At 41.8% G+C, this 13,350-nt stretch overlaps 1 protein-coding gene across 5 annotated transcripts in view; it reads left to right on the forward strand.

Annotated features, from left to right (window-relative positions):
* Nucleotides 1-13,334, forward strand: part of LOC133110723 (histone deacetylase 7-like) — a 50,780-nt gene extending 37,446 nt beyond the window's left edge. For all 5 annotated transcript variants that reach the window (XM_061220994.1, XM_061220995.1, XM_061220993.1 and 2 more), the window contains 10 exons: nt 888-995; nt 1,602-1,657; nt 2,292-2,379; nt 2,485-2,604; nt 4,444-4,541; nt 6,284-6,402; nt 8,455-8,588; nt 9,199-9,283; nt 10,076-10,214; nt 10,760-13,334. In XM_061220994.1, coding sequence (XP_061076978.1) covers nt 888-995; nt 1,602-1,657; nt 2,292-2,379; nt 2,485-2,604; nt 4,444-4,541; nt 6,284-6,402; nt 8,455-8,588; nt 9,199-9,283; nt 10,076-10,214; nt 10,760-10,829 — 1,017 coding nt within the window. In that variant the 3' untranslated portion in view covers nt 10,830-13,334. The remainder of the gene's footprint in view (nt 1-887; nt 996-1,601; nt 1,658-2,291; nt 2,380-2,484; nt 2,605-4,443; nt 4,542-6,283; nt 6,403-8,454; nt 8,589-9,198; nt 9,284-10,075; nt 10,215-10,759) is intronic.
* Nucleotides 13,335-13,350: the final 16 nt, after the last annotated feature.

Below are 13,350 nucleotides of genomic sequence, written 5' to 3' on the forward strand. Positions count from 1 at the left end.
TCTCCCAGGAGAGGGGCGATTTGGCTCAACGGTTGTGCTTTGTTTGGAGGCAGTGAGCCCAGTGCGGTAAAGGGAGAAGACAGGAGGTTCGGCTCGGGGAATTCCAATTTCATTTACCAATTTATTTTGTAACCGGGAGACATAGGAACACTGGCGCTTTGATAACGGCGCTCTGGGATGCTGGGAGTAGGGAATTTCTACCTTGCATGAGCTGTTGTACTCTTTTGTTTGAGTATTATTTGTTTGGTGTAAATATTTGCCTGCCGACCTTTCCGTTGAGACCTCCCAGGTTGCTGTGAAACGCTGTTTGATTGTTGAATGGCCTTAACAACAACAACAACACTGCCTAGCAACGAAGAGCCGTTGGTGTAAAATTGCATGCTGGGCAATGCGATTAAGTTCAACATACCCGATGAGGAATCTGATTGAGCATTCAATAGTCATGAAGATGCAGATAATGATGTGCTTTTATTCCAGTGCCTTTCCAAAAGTTTTTTCAGTACTTCAGTGAAGGGTGTTTCAAAAACCACATCTAATAGGAATTTTTCAAATTCCCCAAACCGCCAGTGGCAGAGTAGTACCCACCAGTTAAGAGCCGCAAAGCAGAGCTCTACCCTGGCTGCTAGGGCAGATTCAGTTCACTAGACATACACACATGCACATACACCAGGCACGCACACACACACACACGCACATATACACACACAGGCGCACACACACACACAGACACATACACAAACGCACACACAGACACACACACACACACATGCTCGCAAGCACACCACACACACGCACACACATTTTTTTCATTTGTATTGTCTTCTTTTATTCTGCTGTTCGTGTGTTGCGTGCCGTGCCCTGATTGGTTGCGCATGTCTGGTTGGCAGGTGGACAGTGACACTATATGGAACGACGTGCACACGCCCACCGCTTCTCTCATGGCTGCCGGCAGTGTGACAGAGCTGGCCTTTCGGGTGGCCAAGGGGGAGCTGAAGGTGAGGCCCGGGGGTCTGGGAGCTGGGCACGCGTTCCCAATATCGCTCCCTTTTCAGGTCTCTCCGCACGTAGAGGCACTTGTCACTCGTAACTGTTCTGTACTGTGAGGCTGACCAGATTGACACTCCGACGTGTGAAAAGTTCAAGCCCAAATTCCGGGTATGCACTTTGCTAATCAACTAATGGTCTACTTGAACAGTAACTACTTCTGACCAATTATGATCTCATTTAGGTGGGGCTGCAATTGGAGTTGTCGGATTAAGTCAACTTAAGCTTAACATGAACAACTGAAGGACAATATTCTCACAAACTTTCCCAATGCTCTGCTCAAAGAGTGTCAAGGGTCGAACACTACTTCTGACTGAATTACAACTGCAATGCTTTAGTTCAGGTCAGTTCGGCAGCTCATCAGCCTTGGAGGATGTCTTTGGAAATCCACGTTCACCTCTGTTAACTACCGAACTTGGCTTTTCAGTTTCATGACAATAGCTGCTATATTCTAGCTAAGGCTGAAAACTGAACTCAACAGAGCTCAGAGTCTTGATACGGAAGGATAGTTATTTGATTGATGATTGTTTGATTTGATTTTGACTCTTTTTACCTAGAATGGGTTTGCAGTAGTGAGGCCCCCAGGTCACCATGCAGCTCGCTCTACACCCATGTGAGTAACGTGTGTGTGTGTGCATGCATGCCTGTGTGTGTGAGAGAGAGAAAGTTCATATTTGTGTTTCTGTGTGTATGTGTGTGCATGCGGGTGCCTCTCGTGTGCTTGTACGAGTAACTGTTTGCACATATGTGTGTGTGTGCGTTTGTGTAATCTGTTGGCATGTGTTGACTGCGGTGTCAGCATTGCCTGTCAGTGGCCTCTTATTTATGGAGTAAGAATATCGGGGTTGACAGAGGCTGAGGTCAGAGATATGATTTATGTCTCCCATCTGTAGTTTTCATCACTCTGCATGTTTCATTTCCAATAAGATAATTGTTTATCTCTCATAGAACGTTTTGTTTTTGACATTTCTGAAGCCTGCTTAGTCTCATTCTCACATGCATTCTTTTTCTCCTCACTGAGTTCAGTTTCATTCAGCTGACTTTATGAAACTGACAAAAATTAATTTGTGACCAGCTTTGACAAATGGGGCACATGTCCAAATCTAGTTCAGCAGCAGACAGAAGCAGGCCATATGCACAGAGAAGACATTTTGTTTGTCCTGTGTTGTGAAACCTATGGGATGTCTCATATGCATGTTAAACTCAACCACCCCACCTCTCTCTATCTTTCTCTTTCTCTCTCTCAGGGGTTTCTGTTACTTTAACTCAGTAGCTATTGCAGCCAAGCAGCTCCAGCAAAGGTTTAACCTCAATAAGATTCTCATCGTAGACTGGGTATGAAAACAACACGAGGAACCATTCTCAAAGACATTCATTTATATTCATTTTTTCAAGATGTCACATTATGAGAGTGCATTATATCTGTTTCCTTGCTTTTAGGATGTTCACCATGGCAACGGTACCCAGGATGTCTTCTACGCTGACCCCAGTGTACTTTACATCTCCCTGCATCGCTATGACGATGGAAACTTCTTCCCAGGCAGTGGAGCACCAACTGACGTGAGCTTTGTAACTCCCTAACACAGTGTACACTCACTGTGCATTACAGTATATATCACTCTACATAATACTGTTCAGTCTGTTATTGGGCATTATATCTACTAAACACAGTGAGATTGATTCAAACAAGGTTTGCATATCAAGTAACAGCCAAAGCATGCCCAAGCAGATCACAAGTACGGTAATATGTTGCCTTTTAGTTGCAGCCATTACAGTTTTTCAGGAATACAGTAAAATGGCAGGTGTTAATTCACCTCTAACAATGTGTATGTGAGTCCAATAGGGACTATATGTACACTGACAAAAGGAACTATTAAGCCATAGACAAGATTTTCACCAGTTGAATGACCCAAAAATTCTGTATTAATTGTGTATTAAAATAACGTGCTTTTTGGAGTTGGCTAAATATTTGTCTCTGTATAATGATATGCCCTTCTTAACTGATATCTGGTGAGAGCAGGTTCAATGTCATCTTTGTCATCAAGAAATTGTATTGCATGTCTTAGGCTTTATGACTAATTATTTTTGCCTTAGTTAACCCAAGGATAGTCATCTTAAAAAATGCTTTTTGCAAATGGAAATGTGAAATGATTTTGTGATTCAGTCTTTTGGCTCTGAGAATTATATATAACACAATTTAAATCCGTATGACACAAAAATATGTGTCACTGGTAGTGCAGTTACATGTTCTTTCCACCCACCTTGGGGGCTGTGTGAATCGTACACGTTTTTTTGCTAATTGCAATGGTTTAAACTTTAACAGGTGCAAAAGCATCACACTCTGTACTCAGTGTCATTGTGCATTATAAACAACACTGTACTCTGTCACTGTGGCTTATAAATCACTTACAAAAAATACTTATGCATTTGTAATGGCACTCAGCAATGTTAAGGCACATTGTCATTATAACCCCCTCCACATAATGGTGTACTCTGTCATTGTACTTTATAATGCCACACAGCAATGTTGAAGCACATTGTCATTGTGCATTATAACTCCCTCCACATAACTGTGTATGCTGTCATTATGCTTTATAATGCCCCATAACCCTGCAATGTCATTGCATGTTGCAACTCCTTCAACATAATAGTGTGTACTTTTTTTTTTGTTTCTGAGCTTTATAAATGTAATTGTGAATTGTGTGCATTCCAACCAGAAACATATTTACTGTGATCAAAGTCAGAGCATAAAAGGCAAGTTTAACACAAAACAGAAATAACCATTTCCCCCTTCGCCGGAAATGACGCTTGCAAGCTACGGTAGACATTTTGTTTTCACAAACTATCAAAATGAGTTCTCCTGCTTGGTAATGCGAGAGCCGGTGACGTAGCTTCACCAACAGCATGTGCTATCACTAAAACTTTGATTCTGCCCTTATGTCTGAAAACATTAGAGCTGAATTAAAGGGGAGGGGGAGAGCGGGGGTGGGGGCAGGAGGTGGATGGGGGGCGGGAGTTGGCAGCAGACGCGGTGTGTCATGTGTTTTGTGTTTGGCTTTGTGCATCCTGTACACTCAAGGTTGTCTATAACCTGTACGCCCCTGGTGTGCTTGCATTCACACTCAGAAGACCCCTACAGTAGGGCTGTACTGTGTCACTCAGCACACCACTGAGGTTGGGGGTGTAAATGCCTGAGAGTACATTCATGTGGAGGGATGTTTGTTTTATGAACAGTGGATATGCCAGGAGCCCATCAGTTAGGCGCCATTTTGTAATATAAATGTTTTCAGCAGTTTAAGAAAGTAAAAATTCTCCAATAAAATGAATGCGATTTGTCGTTTGGTCAAAATGTGCTGAAAGTGTGTGTGTGCGTGTGTGTGTGTGTGTTTTGTGTTTCAGGTGGGATCAGGGAAAGGTGAGGGTTTCAACATCAACGTGGCTTGGACAGGTGGCCTGGACCCTCCCATGGGTGATGCAGAGTATCTCGCAGCATTCAGGTGAGAAGTCACAGAAACCGAACTTACAGCCTCGCTGTCCATAATAACACAAACACCACTCTAAAACACACAGGCTGGTGGTCTATATCAGACACTGTCAACTCCCGCACTTATTTCCTAAAGACCTAGAAAAAGTCTGCAAAGGTTGCAAAGTAGTTTTCATCAATTGCACTGTTTCTTTGATCAACATAGTGACTGACCCTTACTCTGCAGAAATTTGTGATTTAAACAACATTTAATACCCTGAAGGAGGACTTGTTTAAACTGAATAATAGCATACAAACTCAAACTCACTCATTCTTAGTCTGTTTTGTGAATGACAGGCTCTCTCCATCCAGTGGCTTGTCTTGTGTGGAACATCTTAAATTCCTGTGTGTTCTCCATGCTATCCCTCAGACTAGTTCCCCTAGGTCTCTCTCTTCCTCTGCGGATTAATCTATTGTGCGGAAATATTTTGAAGCGGAATTCATTTTAGTATTGCGGTCAGTCAGGCTGTTGGCTCCTTACCAAGTCATTATCCAATGCGTGAGGTCTTTAGGAAGAGCAAGGTGGGTGGGCCCCTCCTCACAAAGAGAAACTCAAAACTAAATGACATGCTGTGAATGTCCCTATCCCAGAGTACTGTCCTTCACAAGACTAACTGTACTGCACTATGCACACGGTTTGTCCTCAGATCGTGGACGTCCTGAGGGGCACTCCAGTGTTTGCGCTTCTTGCTTTTTCTCTAAGGGAATGAATACAGACACTAACTGTGGCATATGTACTGTCACTCTCCTGTAGTCCTGTCCTCTAGCTCTGTCTGTGCCAGATTTAGGGCGACAGCACAGGTTCCATCTGTAAACAATGTCAGGCCCCATCACCACGGCACCACTGCGTTTCCTTTCTCTGTGTGACATGTAACTGCAGAGGCCCTGTTCCCCACTCCTAGTGCCAGCGTGGGGTGCTTTATTGGTTCAGAAGGGAGGTGGGGCTGGTTTCTGGGGGTACTGAGAAGGTGTGGGGGGGGGGATGGAGCTGCATTGGGGGTGGGGGTGTTATAGGTTGAGAGAATCCAAAAGCTGGGTAATTAGCCCAAATAGATCCCAGATGCGGGCTGTCAGTGACGTGAGAAGAACGACGGACTCCAAATGGGAACCAGACACAGGGCGGCAGCTTTGAACCTCGGCCGCGAGGAATCAAACAGTGTCTGAGCGCAGGCTAAATCACTGGCAGAGGAGTGGGGGAGCCAGGCCTGCAAAACAGACACTTCCTGCTCCCACGTACCCTCCCTCCCTATGGATAAACCTGTACCCACAGATGCCCCAAACATACCTACCCCCACACACACACACACACACTCACACACACGTACCCTCCCTCCCTATGGATAAACCTGTACCCACAGATGCCCCAAACCTACCTTCTCCCAACACACACACACACACACACACACACACACTCATGTACCCTCCCTCCCTATGGATAAACCTGTACCTACTGATGCCCCAAACCTACGTTCCCACACACACACACACACACACACACACACACACACACACACAGTTGTCAGGAATCATCTGTGAAATAAGCTGTACTGCACTGTCATCAAATAGCTTTGAGAGTGTCTGGGATTTGACGATCAGAAAATCAGTAGTGATGTCATTGGGACTAATTCAGTTATTCAGTTATTCAGTTATTTTGTCATTTGTGAAATATGATAATAGGATATGAATTTCTTGCCTGTTTATATTTCTTGTTTGTAGGACCGTGGTTATGCCCATCGCTCAGGAGTTCTGCCCGGACATGGTTCTGGTTTCGTCTGGGTTCGACGCGGCAGAGGGACACCCTGCACCATTAGGGGGGTACAACGTGTCTGCCAAATGTAAGCCCGTCGTCCTGGAAACACACCACAGAGCTGCTGTGTGCAGCACAAACAGCTTACTCATTCACAAATACATAATTTCACATTTTTCTCATTATAGACTTAGATGTTTCTCACAGTTTATACAAATGCTTTGGAAAGATATCTCATGTTCTCAAAACAGTTAACACTTGACTCAAAAGCACATGACTCATGAACCTCAAAAATCCTCACAAAGCTTCAGAGAGATGCACAAAATGATCAGTCAGAACAAAATATTTTATTTCCTAAAATATTTTAATGGCACTGAGATTATGATGATGAAGTTATTTAAATTGTAGTATACTATATCTATTTTTACCAGACAGGGTACAGTACAGTATGTATGAGTGCTACATTGGTAAGACCTTACTTTGGCTGTCATAACATGTCATAACGGCCAAGATCTGATTGCCATATTACAGATTATGTAAATTGTCAAAACACTGTCATAATACTTGTTGTGATCAATTTTAATGCATTTTTCATGTTTTGTAAAAATTGGCTGCATACATTATGACAGCGTTATGAAATCGCTCAAGCATTAATGCGGTTATGGCAGACTTTGTGTCATGCCTATGACATCATTCCAGTGGCTATATGGCATATGCTCTTGTTAAAGTAGTGTTACCAAAACGTTTTTGATTTTGTTTCAAAGTTTTCAGACAGTGTTAAATTGTGAAACTGTACATGCTACAGGGCAGCACATCATGTTAATACTGTAGGTTACAGAACAGAAACAGTATCCAAGCAGGTTTGTGCTGCCAAATCAGGTTAAAAAAAATAATCAGATGAAAAGCTTGCATAGAAGATTACTGTTAGTGCAATACATTACCTCTAGAATGCATCTTACAATCATGTGACCTTGTAACTCAGAAGAATGCTGCGAAAATTTTTTAACAATTTTTTTACAATTTCAAAATATGTTTTACCCAAATTAACATGATCTGTCGCACAGCCATTATACTGCAAAACATTGTAAAATATCCATGATAAGGGTCTGACTGCTGACTGTTAAAATGTACAAATTAGTGTGAGGATGTAGAAAGTCTTCAGTTGGTACTGATTGCTTGTCAATTGTAACCATGTGCTTTCCATGTGAACACAAGAAAGTTTATTATTAAAAGTATGCTAAATGTGGAAAAATTTTATTTGAGAACTGGATTTGTTTTTGTTAAAATAAGCAAAACATGTTTGGCAGAAATTGTTTACTTTTTGGTACTTTTTCTTTTTAGCATTGTTCCCACAAGTTTTGTTTCAGCGTATTAGAAATTGAGCAGATCCTGTAAAAAGGTTGCAACAAGATACTGCTTTTTAAAAAGTGTGAATTCTCATTCTGCCAGATGACATTTAATATCATCGTGAAAATGAAAAAAAATGGGTACAGGGATGAAATGGTAACATTTTATAATAGGGTTACAGTACATGAATTGGCATTAACTTATGTAATTGTCAACCTAATTAATGACTGAGAAGTGAATCTGTACAGCTTTCTTTAAGCATTTGTATATCATTAATCCATGTTAACAACTACATTAGTTAATGACAATTCATATTGGAATGAAATAAAGTCAGTGTATTTGTTAATGATTCATTCATTTAAATATATCCTATGGTTGGCTAATGTCTAAATATTAATTTGAAGTAATACATTAGTTAGTAGTTAACAAATACATGAACAAGAAAAGTTAATTTCATGCTTAATTAATGTATTTGTACATCAATTACTACATTAGTTAATGCCAATTAATGTAACCATATTGTAAAGCATTGATTTTCAAATTGGGTAAAATTTCAAATTGTCTGAGTCTAAGATTGCATAACTGTACTCATACAGTGGGTTTAATTAGTATTTAGATATTTCTGGGACTTTTCCAGAAGGAGATTTACTGAGGTTTTGCAGGTGGACCATCTTGATGCGTCCACATGCTGTACTGAGACCAGTCTCAGCTTCTTATATCTAATGGGCGGGGTCAGTATTAAGGTTGTTGAGCTGACCCCAGATCAGTGTAAACGTGTGACTGTGCCCTCCAGGTTTCGGGTTTATGACCAGGCAGCTGATGGGCCTGGCCGGGGGGAAGGTGGTTCTGATCCTAGAGGGGGGTCACGACCTGATGTCCATCTGCGACGCTTCGGAGGCCTGTGTCAGCGCCCTGCTGGGCATGAAGGTGAGCACAGCCAAAACACGCAGGTGCAAAGTCCAGCTTCAGAAAGCAAAACCTCCCCAGAAATTTGCTCCAATCACCTGGATTTGAGAATTGGCGCAATTCTTCAGCCAGGAGGTAGAGGTAATTAGTGAAATCAGCTCATGAGTTCATGAGCGGATGAAACACATGACTGAACTTTTACTTTTTTACTTTGTGACCCCTGGACTTCTACCTTTAAATGTAGCTGTTATCAAACAGTATACGGTTATATCAGATTAGATTTGATTAGAATAGTAGCACTTTAATTTTCAAAACAGCAACTTAATTTGTAGTGTCAAATGTTCGATGCCATATATATAACAGAATAGACCTTTAAACACAATTTAAAAGAACAGGACATGTACTGTAGGGGCATGAAAACATTACACACAGACAGTGTACGGGTACAGCGAGCCAATGACGAACTTGATATACTTAAGTCCATGGAACAGATGTGTTGTAAGTTAGTGCTTGTGTTATGCGGGCATGCTGTTAGCTGTGTGGTACAGTACTCTCTGAAAGGCCGGGGATGTTAGCGATGCGTTTCTGCTGCTCCTGAGCGGTGTTGCTGATGTAATTCCCCCCCACCCAGATGGAGCCCCTGTCTGAAGAGGTTCTGCAGGGGATACCCTGCTCCAACGGGGTGCGCTCACTGCAGAGGGTGCTTCAGGTCCATGGTGTGTTCTCCACCCTTCCTTCTGCCCATATCCCTCCTTTCCCTCACTCTCTCTCTCTCTGTCTCTCTCTCTCACTCCGTTCACCCCACTGACTCTCCTCTCATTCATTTTCCCCTCATACTCCCCCCCCATCCCATCCATCCCCCACATGCTTTCCTGCATCCAATTATCCCGAAACACTCTGCTCAAGCCCACCAGCTTCACAACATCCCCTTCCTGATTACAGCAATCCAATTCCGTTTATTACAAATATTTGCAAAGCCGCAGGAATTTCAAGGAAGTAAAATGTAAGCACTGAGCACACGTGTACATTACAATCATCTCTCATACACTCTCCCAGAATGCTCTTGGACTATGGCTGTGTGTGTAGGTGTGTGCGTATATGTGTGTATGCGTGTGTTAGTGAATGTGAGATTGCATAGATATTGCATATGTGTCCTTAAATTTGTGTGTTAATAACTACATACAGCAATTACAGAATTTGTATAGATAATAATAAAAGTATTCACATTTTATCGCTAGTGTTTGATAGCTAGTCGTTTTAAATGGTTAAATCTGTTATAGTATCTTGCTAGGCGTATTTATTAGCTGTCTTCTATAGCTAGATATAATAAAGCCAGCTTGAAAAGCCAGATGTAGTAGTGGACGTCTATTCCTTTCTCTTTGCACACAGATGTTTAGGAGGACGGAATAAATTATAGTAGGTTAAGAAATTCGGCCATTTGGGATGACAGTTTTTGATGAGGCTGGATATCTGGGGAAATCCTAAAACAGGTGTCCTCCGCTTCACAGGTCAGTACTGGCAGTCGGTGAAGCGCTTTGCCCACACAGTCGAGCTGTCCTACACGCAGACCCAGAGACACGACCACGAGGAGAACGCCACAGTCGATGCCCTGGCCTCGCTCTCTGTGGGGGTGCTCAACACAAAGAGGTATCCCCGCCTGCACTGAAATAAGGAAAATAGCAATGCGAAACAACCTTATTTGTAAACACAGTTCACGTTGACTATTATTACAGGCCTGTTTGTGAACAGACAGCAGGTATGGAGTGTTTATACTGTAAAATAACATAAACACATACAGCAAGTGTAGAGTGTTTATAATCACACAAGTGGCAGGTTTATCGTATCAATACAGTCCTTGTTTGTAAACAAACAGCAGGTATGTGTTTATGAACATAGACAGCAGGTATAGTGTTTATAAACACATAGACTGCATGTATGGAGTATTTATAAACACGTGTACATCAGGCATAGTGTTTGTAATCACACGTGGCAGGTGCAGGATATTAATACAGCCCTAGTTTGTAAACACACAGCAGGTATAGAGTGTTTATAAACACATGTACAGCAGGTTATAGTGCTTATAAACACACAGACAGCTGGTCTAGAGTGTAGATAAGAAAACATGTGGCTGGTTTAGAGTATAGATACAACCCTCGTTTCAGTTGTCTCTCTGTCTCTCTGTCTTGCTGCAGCCAGCCCCACGAGCCCATGGATCACACAGGATGGCATTCACCAGATCCACATCTGACCTCTGACATTTGACCTTCACTTTTGGTACTCTCAGTAACTACAAGTGACCGGACCTCACAATGTGTACACCACCTGTTGCCTCAGACCCCACTGCAAAGCGTCCACCCGACCGCAAGTTCCTCATCACCGTACGCACCTTAACAGAGCCCTGACGTAGGCCTGTTCACATCAGCAAGTGCCTTTCCGCACACAGTAGTTTGCACACTGTTGCATCAAAACCACTTTCGTAAGCCCGTGAAATATCAACAGGAAGACACGGCTGCATCACTATGGTTCTGCTTTTTTTCTATTTTTATTCTTTGAACTTGTTTTTGAAGTGCACGTCAATTTTAAGCAACGTGTTTCACTCTCTCTTTTTCACTCGACCGTAATCGTGGATACCAAAAGCCGGGTGGTGCAGCAGAATCTGTGTTAGCTCTCAAGCAGACAGCGTCCCTCAGTGATGGGCGAACGAGGTGGTCGAGCATGGCTGCTTTCTCAGACGTGGTCGACAGTCATGTCCTAACCACTAAAGGAGGGGGAGTGGAAGGAGACTCAGTGTAATATAGGTGCTTTGTGCTGTTTGCACTCTGCATTCCAAAATATGAACGATACTACAGTATGATGAATCATTTCCGTCCACAAACTGTGACTTCACTCAGTCCTCTAGGCTTTATTCTACAGAGGGAGTGTTCTGTTCTTTAATATGAAGACTGATTAAGAGTAGTTGACCTGCAGGTTTATTTACAGTAGCATCTAGTGAGGTAGTGGGGAGACCCAGTTACAGTGACTCCAGTCATTCTGACAGTGAACACTTTATAAAGTCACACTGAAGACCAAACAAATGACTGTTCCATTCCATAGTTATCTGCAGGCCCCTCAGTGAATTCTGCACCTGGTTTAGTGGATTCCTGCACGTGTGTGTGTACTGTATGTGTGTGTGTGTGCATGCATGCGTGTGCCGGTGTGTGTGTGTATGTGTGTGTATGTGTGTGTGGATTACTGCAGGAAACAAACTCAGACACGCAGTAAATGGCCTTACAACCCACACGAACACACATTACAAACGCTGTTTATCATCACTGACACAATAACCAGTGAGTATAGTGAGATAATATGAAAAATCTAAAAATATTAAAACCCACTTATGACCTTTAGCCATGTCTATAACGGATAACACAGGCTTTAAAGTTTATAGAGAAAGCCTTGCACTTAAAATGTCTTAAAAGTATGTTCTTACAAAAAATGTGACTGCACTATTTACAGTATGGATTCAAATATTTCTTTTTCACCAAAAACATTCCTGTTGAAATGTATTCAAATGAAAAAGACCAGTTTTGTACCTGTGGATAGACATACCTACTGTATTTTGAACATAGCTGTGGATATACAATCAGTTTAAAAACCAACCGGTGGGTTCAGGGCTGGAATTAATTAGTTTATAAGATAACACATCTCGGAATGTTGTTCTGGGTTTGTTACTCAATTGAAATGCATGCAGAGCTCTCCAGTGGGGTTACATTTTATGGTTGTCGGTAACTGACCAACTGAATTTGTTGCACAATATTTAATTGTTCTCTGTGAAAATTGCATTTTCATTTTTCAAAATGTTTTGCAATCAGTCACACCCCTCAGAGACCAGACACAGGCTGTTAATACCACAGTCCTGCCACTGTCTATTCATACATTTGTTGAATAGTCCAGATTACAGCTGGTGTACAATGTGTTTTTACATCATATTTTAGCCGGTTCTACAATCAGATAATGTTTATTTTTTATTTTTTATACAGACTAGTGACATCGACATTTTAAAATGAAATATGCTTTTCATATATGTGGATAAAAAAAAGCTCTCTTCTTCTCAGTGCCTTCCTAATAAGCATCTTCAAGTGAAAAGGGCTGCCCAAGTCTCTCCTATAGCAATGATGAAATCATTGCCACTACTGTGCTTCAAGCACTGCAAGGACCTGGGCCAGCCTTCTGCCTATTAGATCCTACACAAAAACTCAAACATATAAGAACAACGGCATTGTCTGGAACCTCTCAGAGCCAGGAGCAGCCCCTGCTCTTGGATGTCTTTATGCTAAATGCCTAAAAAACGTTCATGAAATGTGCCTTTGGCGATGTCTTAAAGAGTAGGTTTATTTCCATGTCGGGTAGGAGAAGATATGTTTTATATACTCCATCTTTTGTTGTTGAGGTGTGAAGTACGGAGCTAATGGTCTTAATAGGAACTTTTTTTTTAAGTTGTTAGTGTTGATTTTGTAAATAGCTCTCAAGTACCAAGACCAAAGAGACAGACTTTGCCTGTGTGCCTTGAACTGTCCTTATGTATTAGAGTAGTGTTTGTCTTAACAAACTGGATTTGAATTTCAAATTAGCAGAGAATAGCAGAATCGTATTTTTTTCCCCTCCTTTGTTGTTTCTTCTTTGTGTTTTGTATTATGTGTTTTTTGTACATGTTTTGTATAGGTAGAATTATTCTGTACTGTTTTGATTCCTTTATTAAAAGGGAATAAAATATAATTGTGCACTGTTTTTTTGCATTATTCTA

Source organism: Conger conger, chromosome 14 (assembly GCF_963514075.1).
Source record: "Conger conger chromosome 14, fConCon1.1, whole genome shotgun sequence".
Taxonomy (NCBI): Eukaryota; Metazoa; Chordata; class Actinopteri; order Anguilliformes; family Congridae; genus Conger; species Conger conger.